Source organism: Sebastes umbrosus, chromosome 1, assembly GCF_015220745.1.
Source record: "Sebastes umbrosus isolate fSebUmb1 chromosome 1, fSebUmb1.pri, whole genome shotgun sequence".
NCBI lineage: Eukaryota > Metazoa > Chordata > Actinopteri > Perciformes > Sebastidae > Sebastes > Sebastes umbrosus.
Genome location: NC_051269.1, coordinates 22,608,271 through 22,625,513, shown reverse-complemented (window position 1 = coordinate 22,625,513; position 17,243 = coordinate 22,608,271). Strand labels below are relative to the sequence as shown.

Here is a 17,243-nt window from a genome sequence, read left to right as displayed (position 1 = left end):
TGAATGTTTCTGAATTTTTCATTTTACTTCTTTAACTTTTCTGACAAACTCTGATATGGTTGCTGTCATGATGCTGCCAGACTTTCTGTCAGAGTTCAGCAGAGAGCCAGATGTTTTCTGCGTGGCGTGAGAAACATCTGCCAGCTGACATACACCAGGTTACACATTCACACACGCACACACACTCCTTATCCATATTAAGTCTAGTGTGTGAATGTGTGTATGTTTTTGTGGGATCTATATAAACTGAAGGCGTTGCCGGTGTGTTATAATGTGTTTGGTATTTGACGGGTTGTGATAATCAGAACTATATGACGCAGAGCAGACAGGTGGGGAATCCTGTCACTTCTTATCTAATCATTGTGTTTTTATCTGTGAGCGATAGCACACTCCACCCTCTCCTCCCTCTCAGCATGGGTGAGCTCTCTGTCACTCATGTTTGTCATGTGAAACTCTGACTCAGGCCACATTGTGTGAAATAAACTAAAAAGGTTTCACTTTGCTCAAATAGCTCAAAGGAGGAAAATCATTTCCTTTTAATCACGTCACTCCCAGGTGAATAGGTTAGCATTTCAAATAATATATATCGCAATGAAACTTCCCCAGGTAATAACAACATTAAGGCAATCATTTTATGTTTTATGTTAAGTTTTCTGAAATGTTTAAATATGCAAATGAGGCATTATCTAATTAAATATGTGCTAATTTGCGTAACTTTCCAGAACAGAAATCTGAACGTTGGAAAAGCCAAGTTCTTGTTTCAGTTTTTTTGAAACATTAGAGTCATAGTTTTTACAGAGGGAACTTTGGATTTCTCTTTGTGTCACTCCATAAATCAGAAAATACTGACAACGGCCATAAAGAAATCCATTGTCACCATGTTTTTAGAAATAAAATGTTGTATAAATCAGGCTATGAATGATATATGAAAAAACTCCTCCGTAGAAACCTTCATAATAAAGAGAGGAATGAAACTGCAAAGCTGCAAAGCCAAACTGCAAAACATACTATTGATATTATAATAGTTAATATTAGATTCCATATATGCCAATAGATCCCCCTAAATGTTACACACTGTTCTTTTAACTGTCTACCATCCGACAATGTTATAGGAGTGCGGAGCTAAATCACAATGAGTGTTTTTAAATCCTTTTAAGTAATTTTTCAAGTAACAAAGCCCAACATCGCCTAGTTCGAGTCTTTATTTGAGAGAATTATATGATATTAAACTGAATATTTTTGCTTTTTGGACCGTTTGAAGACGTCACCGTGGGCTCTGGAAAATCATTTTTTTTACCATTTATTATAATATTAATAACAATAATGATACATTTCTAATTGAATTAGTCAATTAATCAAGAAAAGAATCAACATATTAATCAGTAAGGAAAATAACCATTAGTTGCAGTCCTGGTGTATAAATAGATATAGCTGAATTACACAGCATGTTGAATGTGTTTCAGCGACTTTAAAGCCGTTCTGAGGTTGTTGAGTACATCACTGTCAAACTCAAACCAAAATGGCTCCATTAAAGCTCAATCAACAACTCTATCCTGCCGTAATGAGATCATAACCAGCTTTAGAAGCTCAAATAAATAACAGAGACTGTTTTCAAGCGCTGTCCATAAATATTTAGCTATAAAGTTAAAATGAGAAAGGGCTCTGGAGTAAATGTTTCCAGTAGAAAGACGCTGGCTGCTGTTCTGTGACTGTTGTGGTTGATTGGACTCTGATCAAAGGTGTTTCCCTCATGTCTCTAACACTGAGCAGACTCAGTGGCTGCAAGCACATCTCATGTGTGTGTGTGTCCTCGAGAGAATGCTTATAGAGACATCTCATCCATATATGTGTATAAAACATAAGTGTGCACATATTTTTTTTTTATGCACCATTTGTCTGTTTGCATTTGCATGTGCGTGTGTTTGTGACATCAGAGCTCAGGAGGGGAGATGGAAGAGGAGATAAGGAGCTGTAAAGCAGATGGCTTACCTCTGACTCAAACACACTTTTAAGGGATGCATGAAAGCTCAGACTAACATGTTGCAGAGCAGGCAGAGAGCGGAGCAGCACATGGTGGAATTCAACCTGGCTTACAGTGCCGTTCCCTCAGGCCTTTTTGTAATGATCAAGGCCTTCTTCGCTACATCAGAGTGACCAAACTGTGTCCAAAACACACTGATATTACTTTCATGTGTAGTTTGTTTCTCTGATTATCAGAATCAGAATCTTTAATTAGGGCGTTAAAGTTTCTCTTATACAAACAGAAAGAAATGTAAGAAAAAAAGAGATAAATGAGTATGTAATATGTAAATAATGTATATAATGCTACAATATATAACACAATATATGTAGAGAAATATAAGTAAATAAAAAAATAAGAAATGAGAATATAAGACAAATGTACAAATATTTACATGAAGACATGCAATATAAAACATATAACCACAGTGCAAATAAGTAAATACAAAATGCTGAGAAGTGGGATCTATTAAATGTGATAAATATAAATGCAAGAATGGTATAAACAAGAATTAAATCAGAATATGTCTTTTAAATGTACAATATAAATGCAGTATTAATGACAGAGTATTGCACAGCTGAATTATTGCACAAATTATTGTTCAGTTGAGTTAAGTCAGTATTGTATATAGCAGCTGATGGGTGAAATAAGTCCAGGCTTTTGACTATTGAGGGAAGAGTTGTAAAGTTTGATGGCCCCAGGCAGGAATAACCTCCTGTGGCGCTCTGTAGTGCATCTCGGTGGAGTCTTGCACTGAATGTACTCCTGTGTTTGACCAGCACATCATGGAGTTGATGGGATTCAAACTATGTTTTGACTTCAGGAGAGAAGTAAAAAAAAATGTTGGCACATCTATAAAAGTCTCACCAATAAAACAGTTGGATGTTTGTAACCGCCTCGAATCATTTCATGCCATCGGCTCCTTCATTTCTCAGAACTCAACTTCTTACAATTTATGATATTAATGTTTTCCAAATATGAACTTTCAAAGGAACAGTGTGTAGCATTTCAGGGGATCTACTAGTAGAAATGGAATATAATGCTCATAACTATATTTTCATTAGTGTATAATCACCCATTAATAAGAATGTTTTTGTTAGTTTAGCGTGAGTCCTTCATATCTACATAGGGAGCGGGTCCTCTTCACAGAGTCCACCATGTTGTTCGCCATGTTTCTACAGTAGCCCAGAACGGACAAACCAAATACTGGCTCTATAGACAGACTTTCACGTTTTTAATGTTACCTGAAGGCCACCGTAGTTCTTCGACACGTTTGTGAAACTGCGGTAATGTGAGCCGCAGATTGCTAAACAGTGGTACCGCCAGCCGCCGTCTGACTTCCGTTGCTCCTAAAGTGTTATTATGGTAAGGATAACCTCTGAGTGAGGCGAACGGCGTTACCAAGGTGTTTGCACCCTGCGGCTCACTTTATCGCAGTCTTGGAAAGGTAGGAGTGAGCGGAGGGGTACTCAGTTGGTTGCAATCTGCAACCACAACACTACATACCTATAAGTTACAGTTCAAAGAGGGAAGTTATTATCGCGTTAACTTTGACAGCTAGTTATTCTATAGTTCAGTAAAGTTTTCCTCAGAGATGAAAGAGAAAAATCAGATCCAAGGAGCAAAAGAAAGACAGAAACGTTTTTCGGCCTCACAACACGCTCACACACTCAAACACACACACACCATTTTAATGAAGCAAATCCAGTTTTAATCACCTTCCTGATTGCAGGCAATCAGTGTTCATCACAGGGAACAATCAATCTCTCACACACACACACACACACACACACACATATGCGCACGCACACACATATGTGCACGCACACACACACACACACACACACACACACATGTTAGACAGACTCATATTCACTCCTCCACTCTTTCACATACCTTCTCACAGTTAAAATAATAAGATTTCCATTCGTCTCAATCACTCTATTCTTCACACATGCACTCTCTCTCTCTCACACACTCACACACACAGGAAAACACACACCCATACGTGTGCGGTGCAGGTGTTCGGCACACACCCAGCTCTCCCAGTGCATCTGTTCTGCCTGAAGTGTTTAACAAGTGTTTGCCATTATCCAAAGCGCTCTCTGTCTTCTCACACACACACAAACACACACACACTCACGGACATTCACGCTTAGTTTAGTTTCCGGTTGGTGGAAATGATCCTGTTGATTAGACTGTAACAAGACGTGACTGAGTTAAACCACAGTAAGTCACGGTTAGCATGACGCCACTGATCATAAGCCCTGAACATAAATTAGGAATTATTACTCACTATGTTTTCAAGTCTTGACTGTTTTGTAGCGAGCAAGAAAGCAAATTGTAGAAAACATGGAAGGAATGATGATAAAACAATCAAATGTGGAAAAAAGAAAAAGGGACAAATACAGCAAATCTAGAATGATATTTTACAGCTGTTCTCAGTTTATAAAAAGTTACATTACAGTTTACAGTTATTTTTTTATACTAAATGCAGTATCTGTGAGGGTTTCTGGACAATATTTGTCATTGTTTTTGTGTTGATAATTGATTTCCAATATTGCATACATACATACGTTTGCATAAAGCAGCATATTTGTCCACTCCCATGTTGATAAGAGTGTTAAATACTTGACAAATCTCCCTTTAAGGTACACTTTGAACAGATAAAAAAACGTGTGATTAATTTGCAATAAATGGTGATTAACTACAGACAATCATGCAATTAATCATAATTAAATATTTTAATCGATTGATAGCCCTAGTTTGTATACGTCTGAGTCGCAGCCCAAGTAAAAACATGAAAATGGATTGATAAACTGTTTTAACTGTTACGACCTGATCTTATTCATTAATGCCCAAACACTCACTCACTGTCCGCTTTGAATGAGCTAATCCTGTTTTAATCACCTCCTCGATTACAGGCACTCAGCCGTCATCAGCACCAGCAATCAATTACACACACATATATAAATATACAGTATATATTATAAACTCATACGCTCACACTGACTCCTTCACTTTGGCTTTTTTACCTCACAGGCTTACAGTAATGAACTACACTTTGACTTTTATGTTTATGACTACAAAACTACAGTATGTAAACTGCACCTTCATAATGTATCTTTTTTATAATGTATATAATCCATGCAGTAAACAAATATGATGAAGAAAGAAGTAATTAACAGAATGTCGCTGATATATACATCTGTCACAACTGCAGTAATGTAAGACAGAAACTTGTTGTACAGAAAACTACAGAGCCCTCCAAGTCCTGGAAGATCTATGTTTTTAAATCAAGATATGGATCTTGTATTGCGCAAAAGTTCTCATCTTTTCCATCTGTTCTCTGTCTCTCTGTCAGGAGTTATAGCTGGAAACTCAATATCTTTTTTTTTGTTTACTGGGTTTACAAAATTGGAGCAAAAGTTGTGTCTATAAAAACAGCAGAACATTTTGGGTTGTCCTGAAAGCTCGCTGAAACTGCACCCTGAAATTCGTATGTTTTTTTAATTTGGCTAACAGTTCTCTTTTTTCCAGTGCTCTCAAAGTTCAAAATAGAAATAAAAAAACAGCAGAAAGAAACAGGAAAATATGTGTAACACAGACTCACTGGGAAAAAGAAGTTTGGAGGTTTGACTACTGGTCTATTGAGGCTTTTGTTGGGGTAGAAACTGATTTCTCTATGTAAAATGGTTGAACAATAATGAGAAACGGCTGCTGTAGAAAGAGTTTGTCAATCTGAGACTGACAACAAACATTCATTAATTCTTTAACGGTATAATATGTGTCTATAATAGACCTACGTCATACTGTATATTTAGTTGAGTTGTGTACTTACATTATCCCAAATGTTTCCAACAATGTTCAAACCCAGAGAAATCTTTTTTTTTCAGGGTAATTGTGCGTTTAATTTGGTTGCCTGCCTCATGCCAACCACCAAGCCAATGTGTAAAAAACGTCTATATGTATCTTTCAGGAGCTCAGAGGCCATAATAACCATAATAACACTATTTTAGGAGAAACAAAATTCAGACGTTGGCTGGCAGTACCACGGTTTTGCACTCCACAAGTTTTTTTCTCCGAAATGTATTAATAAATAATCTCGCAAATTTGATCCGAGTTTTTTCTCGTAAATTTGCCACTTTAATCTCAGAGTATATCCATGTTTTTTCTTGTAAATTTACGAATTTAAACTTGGACATTTTTTATCGTTTTTTCTCGTGATATTACCCCCCTCCCCCGGCTCCATCATTATTATTTTTTTTGCGTACAATGGCCCTAATACACCACCGTAGAAATGACATACTGTGCATTTAACAGTAAAAATGTAGCCTACATGAAGGTAAGAGCTAAGTGGGTGGCCAGTGGAGAAAACAAACGGACTCACTGACCCGTAATCACATCCTCTTCCACTGCTGACCTCTCAAGCTAACTAATCCTGACCCCACTGACACACGCACACACACACACACAACCAATGCACAACTAAAAGCTGTACCTGAATCAAATTGTGTAGAGGTTGTGACCTCGTGCCATTGACCTATGAGCAGAAATCCAGATCACCGCTGTCCAATCAGAAGCAATCAGCATCAGCTCCAGGCCTTGATTGAAAGGAAAAGCAACATTTAGCCATTTAAGTGAATTGCATCCAGACTCACTGAAGCTTTGACTAATCAAATAATCATCATGAGGCAGACAGGAGGCACTCAGACATCAGACATTTTGTCTTTATCTTCGAATACTTCCCTCCCTGCAGTCAGAATGGATTCTAGTGTGGAAAGTCTGATGTTTTTACAAACTTTTAAAGCATTTTTTTAGAGAATTGCTGACTTTAAAAATGTGGGAGGTTGTGCAAGTTATCAGGAAAACTAATGGAAAGCTTCAGGGCAAAAAAAGACTAATTTGAACCTACAGTGGTTCTGTGTGACGTAAAGCGTTTGGTTTCCTCTCCTCTCCAGTATTTCATGTCATATTTCCCACCGCGTCCCCCTCAGGGAGAGTACTTTGAGATATCTCCTGCTGAGTTTTCTTTCATCATGCGGTCCACTTCCCATCGTTAGTTCACTTGATGGATGGCATCCATAGGACTCAGCGAGGCAGAGCCAAGTGCAGCAGCTCCATAAAATGAAATCCTCCTCACTTTTATCGTCTCCAGCTCTGCCCTGGTCAGGCCTCAGGCTAATGCCGTACAGATATCTGTTTGCCTCTCACATATACATCATTTTGTTTTGGAAAAAAAATTATTCCTGATTTTTAGACCTTATTTTTGCAAAGTAATCCGCATTTTCCTCAACACAAACAAATATTATATATCCTTTATTAAAGCAAGTTAAAGTCTCATTGAGATTAAAATCTCTTTTCAAGGGTGACCTGGCCAAGAGGGCAGCATAAATATTGTTACAACAATATACAACAATGTGGGCAAATATGCTGCTTTACGCAAATGTATGTATATATTTATTATTGGAAATCAATTAACAACAAGTACAAACCAACATGATTACAACAACTTTTTGTAGTAGTACAATAAGTTTAGAGCGTTATTTAACCTTCTTTGCGACAAGCTAATATGACATGGTTGGTACCAATGGATTCCTTAGGTTTTTATAGTTTTATATGATGCCAGCATCTTCACTCTAGCTTTAAAACATGGTGTTAACACGTTATTATTGCGTTTACTTTGACAGCCTTACAAATAATTCAAGCAGACAAATACAACTGTCACACACTATAAGTGAATGAGCACAGTATCCATTTAATATGCAATACATAAAACAATTATAATGCATAAAGCAGGTCAATTTTAAAGTGATTTCAGTGAAACATTTAAGAGCAATCGCATTCACCAAGAATTTTTTTTAATCCTTTAAAATAGACTTAAATTCCCAAATAGTAATCAGCTCTGATTATTTCAGGTTCTTCTGCATTATTCCAGGAAGAATGGGCAGTGTATTTAAATATTTATTTATTTTTTCAAATTAATTTTAACTTGCATTAAAACCCATCTGCATAAACATACAATAAATATTTTCTATGTCAGAATCACTGATAAATCATTTTTTAAACAATAGCTCCACTCCAAGTCCATACATACAGACTCAGTATGTCATGTCTTTTGGACCAAATTTGAAGAACACAACTGACGCATCCTTTGTAGCCCTCAGTATCCCATAATCCATCGTGTGCTAATTAATTATTCAATGAAGCATTCATGTGATCAACTCATACAGCTGAGAGATATTGATTATGTTGTCTTTACCAAGTTCTGCAATATAAACTGAAAATGTATGGATATCATTAACCTGCTAAACCATTCGCTAGTTGTCCATCGTGTGACAGTTATACGTTTCTATTTATAAACTTAGGTGTCCCATTTCCCCATTTTGTTGGCCATTTGAGAGAAAATTCCTCATGACTTTATGAGTTGATACAGTGCCTGTATCACTTCTGATCTGCAGCAGGTGAAACTGTCTAATTTTGGGAGGAAAAGCTCATTCACTTGGGACACAAGTTCAATGCGAGGTCTTTTTTGGAAAAAAATGTCAGATGCATTATATGTTTACAGGAAAAACTGAGTATTTAGCCTGAGCAGTGATAGGCCAGCAGCATTTAATGGATAAATAAAAGAGTGCAGTCTAAACAGCAGCAAGTAAAAACTCATCAACACACAAATGTCACCAAAAACTAAAACCATCCTTATTCCATGTTCTGTTCCCACAACTTCTATCAACTCCTGTGATTTCACATTTTTGAGAAGTCACTGAACTGTGTGCGTGCGTGCGTGCATGTGAGAGAGTAGATTGTCTCAATGAGAAATGAGCTGTGAAGATCTCATAATCGCACCATGAACAGATGTGACTGTTAGATCTGGTTTCAGAGGACGAAGAGCTGCAGGTTTAACTCTGTGTTCTTTGTTCTGTGTATGTGCGTGTGTGCACGCTGCACCTTATAGGCTACACCTCTGTCCGGATCATAAGGCATCACTCCATGTGTGAAAGACATCAGGACGTACTGTAGGATGTAATGTTGAAACATTTGGAACAGTTTATATATAAGCCGTGTGTATAATGTTTTCCAGAGCTCTAATCACATTTGTACATAAGGAAACACACATTTCTTACAGCACAAGTTAGATGTATGGAGTGCATAATCTGGATTGATTGACATCGGGTTAATGGAAACATGCTCCTTTAAATTGTTCCATACTCACCAGCTCACCAGACTGTAAATATGTAGTTTAAATACACAGTCAGGTTTGAAGTGAAGCTGCTCTTATAATGTGCTTTTCTGAATTCTTTTCATTTTAATCATAATTTTAGTCATAAAATCATTACATTTAAATTCAGATGGAGAGTGGTGTCCTGTGCTGAGTCAATGCTTTCTTCAATGCAACATTTTCCACATATTTGCTTTTCTACCATAGTTATTAAAGTTAAAATGAACTTTTGAATTAGTGTAAAAAAAATCATTTAGCTGAGGAACAGGTTCAGGTCAGACATTTTTCTTGTAAGACTGAAGAATCATTTTCATTCAACGCCTCATTTATTCTTTTTCCAGCGGGGGTTTGTGAAACTGCTTAAGACCATGTGACTAAAGGCCGTACAAATAAACCAGACTAGTTCTGCAGAATATGTTCAGGTCTTTCTCTTCTGTATTTTCCACCGCTGGTTAGCGAGCAGAAACTCTGCTGTCCCCTGTTACTGCTGATGAAAGCAGTGATTTATTTATTTTTAAATGGTGGTGAAGTGTAACAAATGTGCCGTGCTGCATTCAAAGCCACGACGACTTGCCATCTTTGGACCCACCACGACACAAGGCTTAAAGTTTGTACTGTGGGGTCCACTTCTTTGTCTCTTTTTTTGCCAGACTGTCTGGAGAAGTTTCACGGTTAATTTCCTTCGCTCATTCAGCTGATTATTTGCAGCACAGGCAGGTCAACTCAGCTGACTTACAGGCAGGAAAACTTAGAGAACTTCAAGGTTAATTAGTCGCTTTTACTCAAGTTAATATTTACAGCTGGAGTTCATGGATTTACCTGCAGTAGACCCAAATTTACTGCAGCTGAAGGATTTATAAGAACAAGAGATTTTTGCATAATGGAGACCCATAGAAAGAGTCCTGTGGCCTTTAAATCAACCCATAGTTCTAAAAACTTTTATATTAAAGGAACATCCCACACAAATTTGTTGAGTTGGGCAAAATAGACTGCAACTAATGATTATTTTTTAATCTGTATATTCAGTTTACTATCACATAAGACAAATAAAATCAACTAATATTAACTTGTAAGAAGTTGGGACCCGAGAATGTTGGGTATTTTTTCTCAAAAAATGAGGATTAATTGAGTATCAAAATAGTTGCTGATTATTTTTCCATCGATCATTAATCAACTCTAAAATAGACTCAGACGAGGAGAACATGAGGTCACTTAAACAGTTTAATTTAAAATGAAACCCTAAGAAAACAGAAACGTATAACAGACTTTAGTTATGCAGCACTGCAAAATACTTTTGGGATGAAATATATACAGTATTTTTGGACTTCATTATTGTTATTACTGTATTATAATAGGACAATACATCTTTTCAGTCATTATTTCCTCCTGGCTCCAGTTATCATTTACAACTCTGGGCGGCCGAGCTGACAGAATTACAGAACAGTGTGTCGGCTGAGCAGCAGGGCAGAGCTGCAGAGCTGCAGGGTTCATTTGCTGTGCTTGTTCAGGTCGTTTTCTGCCTGCTTTAGCAGCGACTCCCCAGAGACACCAGAGGCGACGGCTCTGCAGCCTGACTGATGAACTGCTGCTGGGGTGTGTTTGCAGAGGGGGAAGAGTTATTGAAATTATTGAATTAAGTAAAATTAATACTACACCATAAAAATACTTCAAACGTATTAAAAAGTAAAAAAAAAAAAAAAAAAAGAGTACCAAAAGTTAAGGTATTCATTATGCACAATTGCCCTTTCAGTGTTTTATTATTGTTATAATGTGTAAGTGGTACTTTAATGTTGTAGTTGATCGAGGTGGAGCTAATTTTAAAGGTGCTCTATACAGTATTCAGAGCATTAACATAGCAGCAAACAACTATTGTTTATGTAAAGATATAGAGTAATGTCTACCTGAGCAGAGAATGAAGTCTCTCTCCCGGCCGTGTGTGCTTTGTAGTGCATGTCCCCACTGTTGCAGAAGCTTCATAGCTACAGTACTTGAGTAAATGTACTTAGTTACTCTCCACTGCTGGATGTTTGAGACATAAAGGGTCAGAATAATAGAATATCATGACTAAATAAAGAGAATTAAAGCCTTATGTCTTGTCTTGTCTTGTCTTGTCTCTGTCAGATGTGAGGAACGGTTCGTCTGTCTTCTGGGAGGGCGGAGTTAGCGGTGGATACCAGGCCTTGCTATTGGACGAGGATCAGGGATGGCTGTTGGTCGGAGGAAAAGATCACATCTACCTGCTGAGGTCCGACAGCTTGGATCTGCCCACGCATACGGTGAGACATTAAAAACACAAAGCTGATCATTAATCAGAGCTTCTCAGTGTTTGCTGCATTCAACCCTCCAATAAAATCAAACCTGTCTGACTGCCTGGATGTGTTTTATTTTCTCAATCAGATCCACTGGCCTGCTGCCAGAGAACATGTGGAGCACTGCAGGCTGGCAGGGAAAAGTCTGGAGGTAAATGTCTTTAAATCAGAGTTAGAAAAGAACTTAACCTTTCCTAATCTTTCCCTATATGTTTACGGTGTGCTTTTTAGAGATTTTATCTTCTTAGTTTTGTCTTTTTAGTCCGTTTGTACCTACAGAATTTGTATTCAGGCTCTATTAGCCTTTATTTTCCCTCTTCCTTAAAGGGTAACTTTAGTACTTTTCAACCTGGACTCTATTTTCCCATGTTTTTGTGTCTATGTGACTAATGGGGACAGCACTTTCTGAAATTGGTCCAGTATTGAGGGAGAGCGCTGCAGACAGCAGCTGCTAACGGGCTGCAATGTAATCCTATTGGGGCAAGCTGACACCATCATTTACGTCCACTAAAAGTGCTTGATTTTGCCACGACAGCCTCTGATTTTTATCATAAATGTCTGACACTATGGAAAGAGTCTCGCTCAAGGAGAAATCTCGTTCTGAAATCTCTCAACACGTCACCTCACCAGATTTCAAAACAATACTTCTCCTTGAGCAAGACTTTTTTCATAATATCAGACACTTATAATAACAATCAGAGCCTGTCATGGCAAAAACAAGCACTTCTAGTGGACGTAATGACGGTGCCAGCTTGCCCCAATAGGGTTACATTGCAGCTGCCGTCTGCAGCGCTCTCCCTCAATACTGGACCAGTTTCAGAAATTGTTGTCCCTATTAGTCAGCTAGACAGAAAAACATGGGAAAATAGAGTTCAGGTTGAAAAATACCGAAATTCGGGAAATAGGCTTATCTGCTTGAAGAAGAAAGTTGAAAATCCCCAAATGTCGAACTATTCCTCTAACTTAACATGCCTCACAGATTCTCTTTGTCTGTACAATGACACATGCCAGTGTCTCTGCATTGTTATTTCTGTTACATGATAAAGTAATGTAAAAAATATAAAACAAAATGTTAATATATTTTGTTGTGTTTTTATTTTATTTCCAGACAGACTGTGCCAACTTCGTGCGGCTTCTGCAGCCTTTCAATAAGACCCATGTCTATGCTTGTGGCACTGGTGCCTTCCATCCACAGTGTACATACCTGCACGTAGGACACAACACAGAGGTATTCATATATCTATTCATCCATTCAATAATGAGTGTGCCATAGTAGAATACCAAACCATGCATATAGCCTTGTATTGTATGCAGAATCGAAAATAAACTGAAATTTTCAGTTGTTTTTGTTAGATTTTAAAGAACAAATTTACTCTACAGTGCTGTTTAAAAAGAACTTGACAGTGTATCTCAAATTTCTGTGCTGATTTTGTTGGTGCATGTTTTTCATATAACTGCAGATTATTGTCCAAATATGCACAATGTGAGGACAAATTCAGACATTTCCAACGAGGTTTGCTCGCAGAAGCAATTCAGCTATTCAGACGTGTAAGACATCAGTTATCAACATCCTGTTAAGTTTCCCTCAGAATCAATCAGTCCCTCTCTGTAGAGCGTCATTGTGCACTGACGGTCGACAACCATCAACAAGAAGAGATATATTAGAAAAAGAGCAAAGTTTCCTCCTTGCCCTTCTGTTTATCGGTCATTCTGAGTTTGTGTGTGGTCTCTCTCTCTCTCTCTCTCTCTCTCTCTCTCTCTCTCTCTCTCTGTCTCTCTCGTGTAGGAGCCGTTGTTCGTGTTGTCTCATACGGTGGAGTCGGGCAGAGGAAAATGTCCCTACAGTCCCAGGGAGCCCTTCACTGCTAGACTGACTGGTAGGTCTCATCCAGTCCACACATAATGTACTGTTTCCACCCACTCACACACACACACACACAAGAGGATATATTAAATCATTTTCTGTCATTCTCTAACAGCCGTGTTCATATTGTGGTGACACTAATGTTCTGCAGCGTACAATCCCACCACTGTGTCATTCCCGGCTGCAAGCCGTTCGTTCAGCTGTGGCGTGTGTGGTCTGCTTCACTAGTTTCACATGTGCTGACGTCAGCTGTTGCCCCGTGCGACATTATGGACATAAAACACATCAACTACATTTGGATTCTTTACACAAAGAGCCTCCATATAATCAGCTCTGAGGGGAGACAGCCCAGGCAGAAACATTGTTTTTTTCATGCTCTGGTTTAATTTTGAGATTTTGGGTTAATTTGCTTCCATAACATGTCTTCTTTCAGACTAGTGGAAAGAAAATATCCAAACTACACATTTAGGTGTTTTTACTTTACTACTTTGTCTTTAGATTTCTCCTAAATTCACCAAAAGTTAGCATTAGATAATGCCTCATTTGCATATTTAAACATAACATTTCAGAAAACTTGTAATACAAAAAAAGAATTATTGTAATCAACTGGGGAAGTTTCATGGTGACACTATTCTCTGATTTATGGAGTGATAAAAATAGATATCCATAATTCACTCTGTAAAAAACTTTCACTCTAATATGTCAACAAAATGAAACTAGCCCCCTCATTTGCATAATTTCCCTTTAAGGTACATTTTGAACAGATAAAAAACTTTACGACGAATGTGCAATTAATCTCGATTAACTATGGACAATCATGCAATTAATCAGTCAAATCTATTGACAGCCCTAGCTTTAATACATCAGCTTTTAAATATGTACTGTTTTACTCTGGACCATTATGAGGAAGAGAACATTGTGGTATAAAGCCAAAGGCAGGAGATAAGACAGAATATCATATAACACTCTTATGTAACCACTTTCTTTCTTTCTTTCTTTGTTTCTTTCTTTTTTTCTTTCTCCCTAGATGGTGAACTCTATGCAGGTACCTCAGTAGATTTCATGGGAGCCAATGCTGCGATCTTCCGTACGTCTGTCCACGGCAGCAGTCAACATTACATCCGTACTGAAGCGTATGATCACAACTGGCTCAATGGTGAGAAGCTCCAGTCTCATTAACAGTGAAGTTTTGACGCCACAAAGTTTTTGTTTTTGTTCTCAGTTCAAGCAGCCAATTATTCCAAAATGATGTATCCCCCTGCATCTACCAGCAAACGTGTATTTCTATCTTTCTTTTACTTTTTCCTCTTCTCTCATAGTCCCCTAGAATAATAAAACTTCATAAAACCACAGAGAAGTGAGCTGGCCTTGCACAAACTAACATTATCTCTCGTCCTCACTCCCTCTCCCGTCTCCCTCTCAGAGCCGGAGTTTGTGGGCTCCTTCTCCATCCCTGACACTCACAGTCCAGACGACGACAAGGTCTACTTCTTCTTCAAGGAGCGGGCGGTGGAGGCCGGACAGTGGGACAAGAGGGTGTACAGCCGCGTGGCTCGAGTCTGCAAGGTACAAACAGAGCCAAGTGGCATCTTTAGATTGCTTGTTTTGTCCAACCAGTACTCCAAACCCCCCAAAACGGTTTAGTTAACTGTAATTTAACATGACGATGAGCAGTGACTCCTCACCTTTAAGAAACATTTTGCACTTCTGCATGAAAAATGACGTAAACATTGGTTATTTTTCTGTTTATTGACTAACCTGCTCTAACTTTGTATACTGTTGGGTAGTTGTATCTATTACAACACCTCATATTTTATAAGCTCTTCATATGTTTTGTATTTAAAATCTTGATTTAGTTGTCAAACAAGTATAGTTGATATAGTACTAACAGTGCAGTATGAAATAGGCAGTATAGGTGAAGTAGAAGTACCTCAAATTTGTTCTTAAAGTAATAATAAAAGATTTTAATGTGTGCCGACATTACCGGGAATTCACAACACTGAATCTGGGATCCAGAAACACACCTGCAATTATCGCTTATCACCATAGGTGAACCACCAAAAAGAACAAAATTATGAATATTGTACAGTACAGTAGTTGACAGTTGGACAATGGATCTTAATATTTAAACATTGATCTGTAATGTGGGAGAAACGTGAATAACAGCATCTTTTGTCCTTTTTGTGCTTCCTTTCCCTCTCCTCTCCCTTCCTTCTCATTATCCTCCACCCTATCTTTATCTTTAATCCAGAATGACGTAGGAGGAAAGAGGAGTCTGATCAACCGCTGGACCACCTTCCTCAAAGCCAGGCTGGTCTGTTCTGTCCCCGGCCCGTCTGGAGTCGACACACAGTTCGATGAGCTCGGTAACACTTCCCTCCCTTCTTTTCCTTCCTCTCTGGCTGCCTCTTCTTCCACATCGTTTTACTTCATCGTCCTCTCCCTCAACTTTGAAAAGAGCCAGAACTGTCCCCTCCTTTCCTTCCCTTTTTTCTCCTCCCTTGTCTTTTCTCACCTCACTCCCCTTTCAGTGATTCTTTATTTATTCTTTTCTCTTTTATTAAATTAGGCAGGTCAATTCACAACAATGTAGAATGAACGCTGTTTCCAGTTATTATGGACCTTTGGCAAATCAGTTAATCAATTCTGCTTTATTTGTACAAGTTCGTGCCAATAAAAGTGTTTTACAGGTGACCGACAAGCTAATAATAAGACCGTACAAACACTGAAATCATTTGGAGGCTTAATAATTGAGTGGTTGTCTGAATCGCTTAAAATCTTAACTCTGTATATCTGGCAGATTAGCGACCATCTTTTTAATTTCAGTGATGATCAATGAAACTAACTTAATGTTGTCACTATGTTTTTCTAGAGGACATCTTTGTTCTGGAGACGAAGGACCCTCAAAACCCGACCATCTATGGTGTCTTCAGTACATCCAGGTGAGAATACGTTCAGCCACATAATCATACCAGTATATGTATGTATTTTGCAGAGACCATTTTTAATAATAAATAAATCAGTGCAAAGTGTAATATAGTTCTGTAGTTTAGCAGTGTCACACCCGGATTGATGAACATGGAATAAACCCTGAAGCAGCAGTCTGGTATGAACGGATTAAATGCAGTTTGTCATCCATGGAAATTAAAGTTGCACTGTAAATGCCTGTCAATGCCCTGACTGGCTGCTAGCACGATGTTCAATAACTACAATATTACCAAGTGCAATTGTTTAATTTTTAATAACATTACTTGACTTTTTTTCTTTGAAAACAAAGAGAAAACATCAGATTTCAGCATGTCAAAGGATTATTTTTGCACCTATCAGGGGTGCAGTTAATAACTAAAATGATGGATGATGATGAAGATGATGAGGTTAGCTGTTAACAAGCTAATGTTAGCTATGTGTTAGGTATCTAAGGCACTTACAAACATAATAGTGCATAGCTTCCTGATTTATCCCCATTCCACTATAACACAAGTTGCATACAGTCAAAATGCTTTAGCTCAACTTACAGGAATGCAGTTAGCCTAAAACATTTGGACAACATGTTTTCCCATTCCTCCTGCTGATGCCTCACTTTTGTTTTCCTGAAGGCTCAGTTTTTCGGTTCGGCAGCTTGTACAATTTAGTTCTGGGTTCTTTCCCCTGTTGGTGGTTTATCCCACCACACAGCAGCTTTTAGGCATCTGTCTGTTGTTTGCAAGCAGATGCACCTTCACACAATACAAGCCAACGGAGGGCGATGAATTGTTTTCCCCTCCGGCAGGGCCGGCCTAAGGCATGGACCTTATAGGCGGTCGACTTGAGCACCACCTTCTGGGGGGCACT

At 38.2% G+C, this 17,243-nt stretch overlaps 1 protein-coding gene across 1 annotated transcript in view; it reads left to right on the top strand.

The window, feature by feature from the left end:
• The window catches only part of si:dkey-49n23.1 (semaphorin-3D), a 103,336-nt gene that overhangs the window by 68,872 nt on the left and 17,221 nt on the right, over window positions 1–17,243 (top strand). Inside the window, exons 3-10 of the mRNA XM_037780462.1 lie at window positions 11,361–11,515; window positions 11,637–11,699; window positions 12,657–12,776; window positions 13,335–13,425; window positions 14,440–14,568; window positions 14,836–14,978; window positions 15,664–15,778; window positions 16,285–16,354. Of these exons, the coding sequence (XP_037636390.1) occupies window positions 11,361–11,515; window positions 11,637–11,699; window positions 12,657–12,776; window positions 13,335–13,425; window positions 14,440–14,568; window positions 14,836–14,978; window positions 15,664–15,778; window positions 16,285–16,354 (886 nt within the window). The remainder of the gene's footprint in view (window positions 1–11,360; window positions 11,516–11,636; window positions 11,700–12,656; window positions 12,777–13,334; window positions 13,426–14,439; window positions 14,569–14,835; window positions 14,979–15,663; window positions 15,779–16,284; window positions 16,355–17,243) is intronic.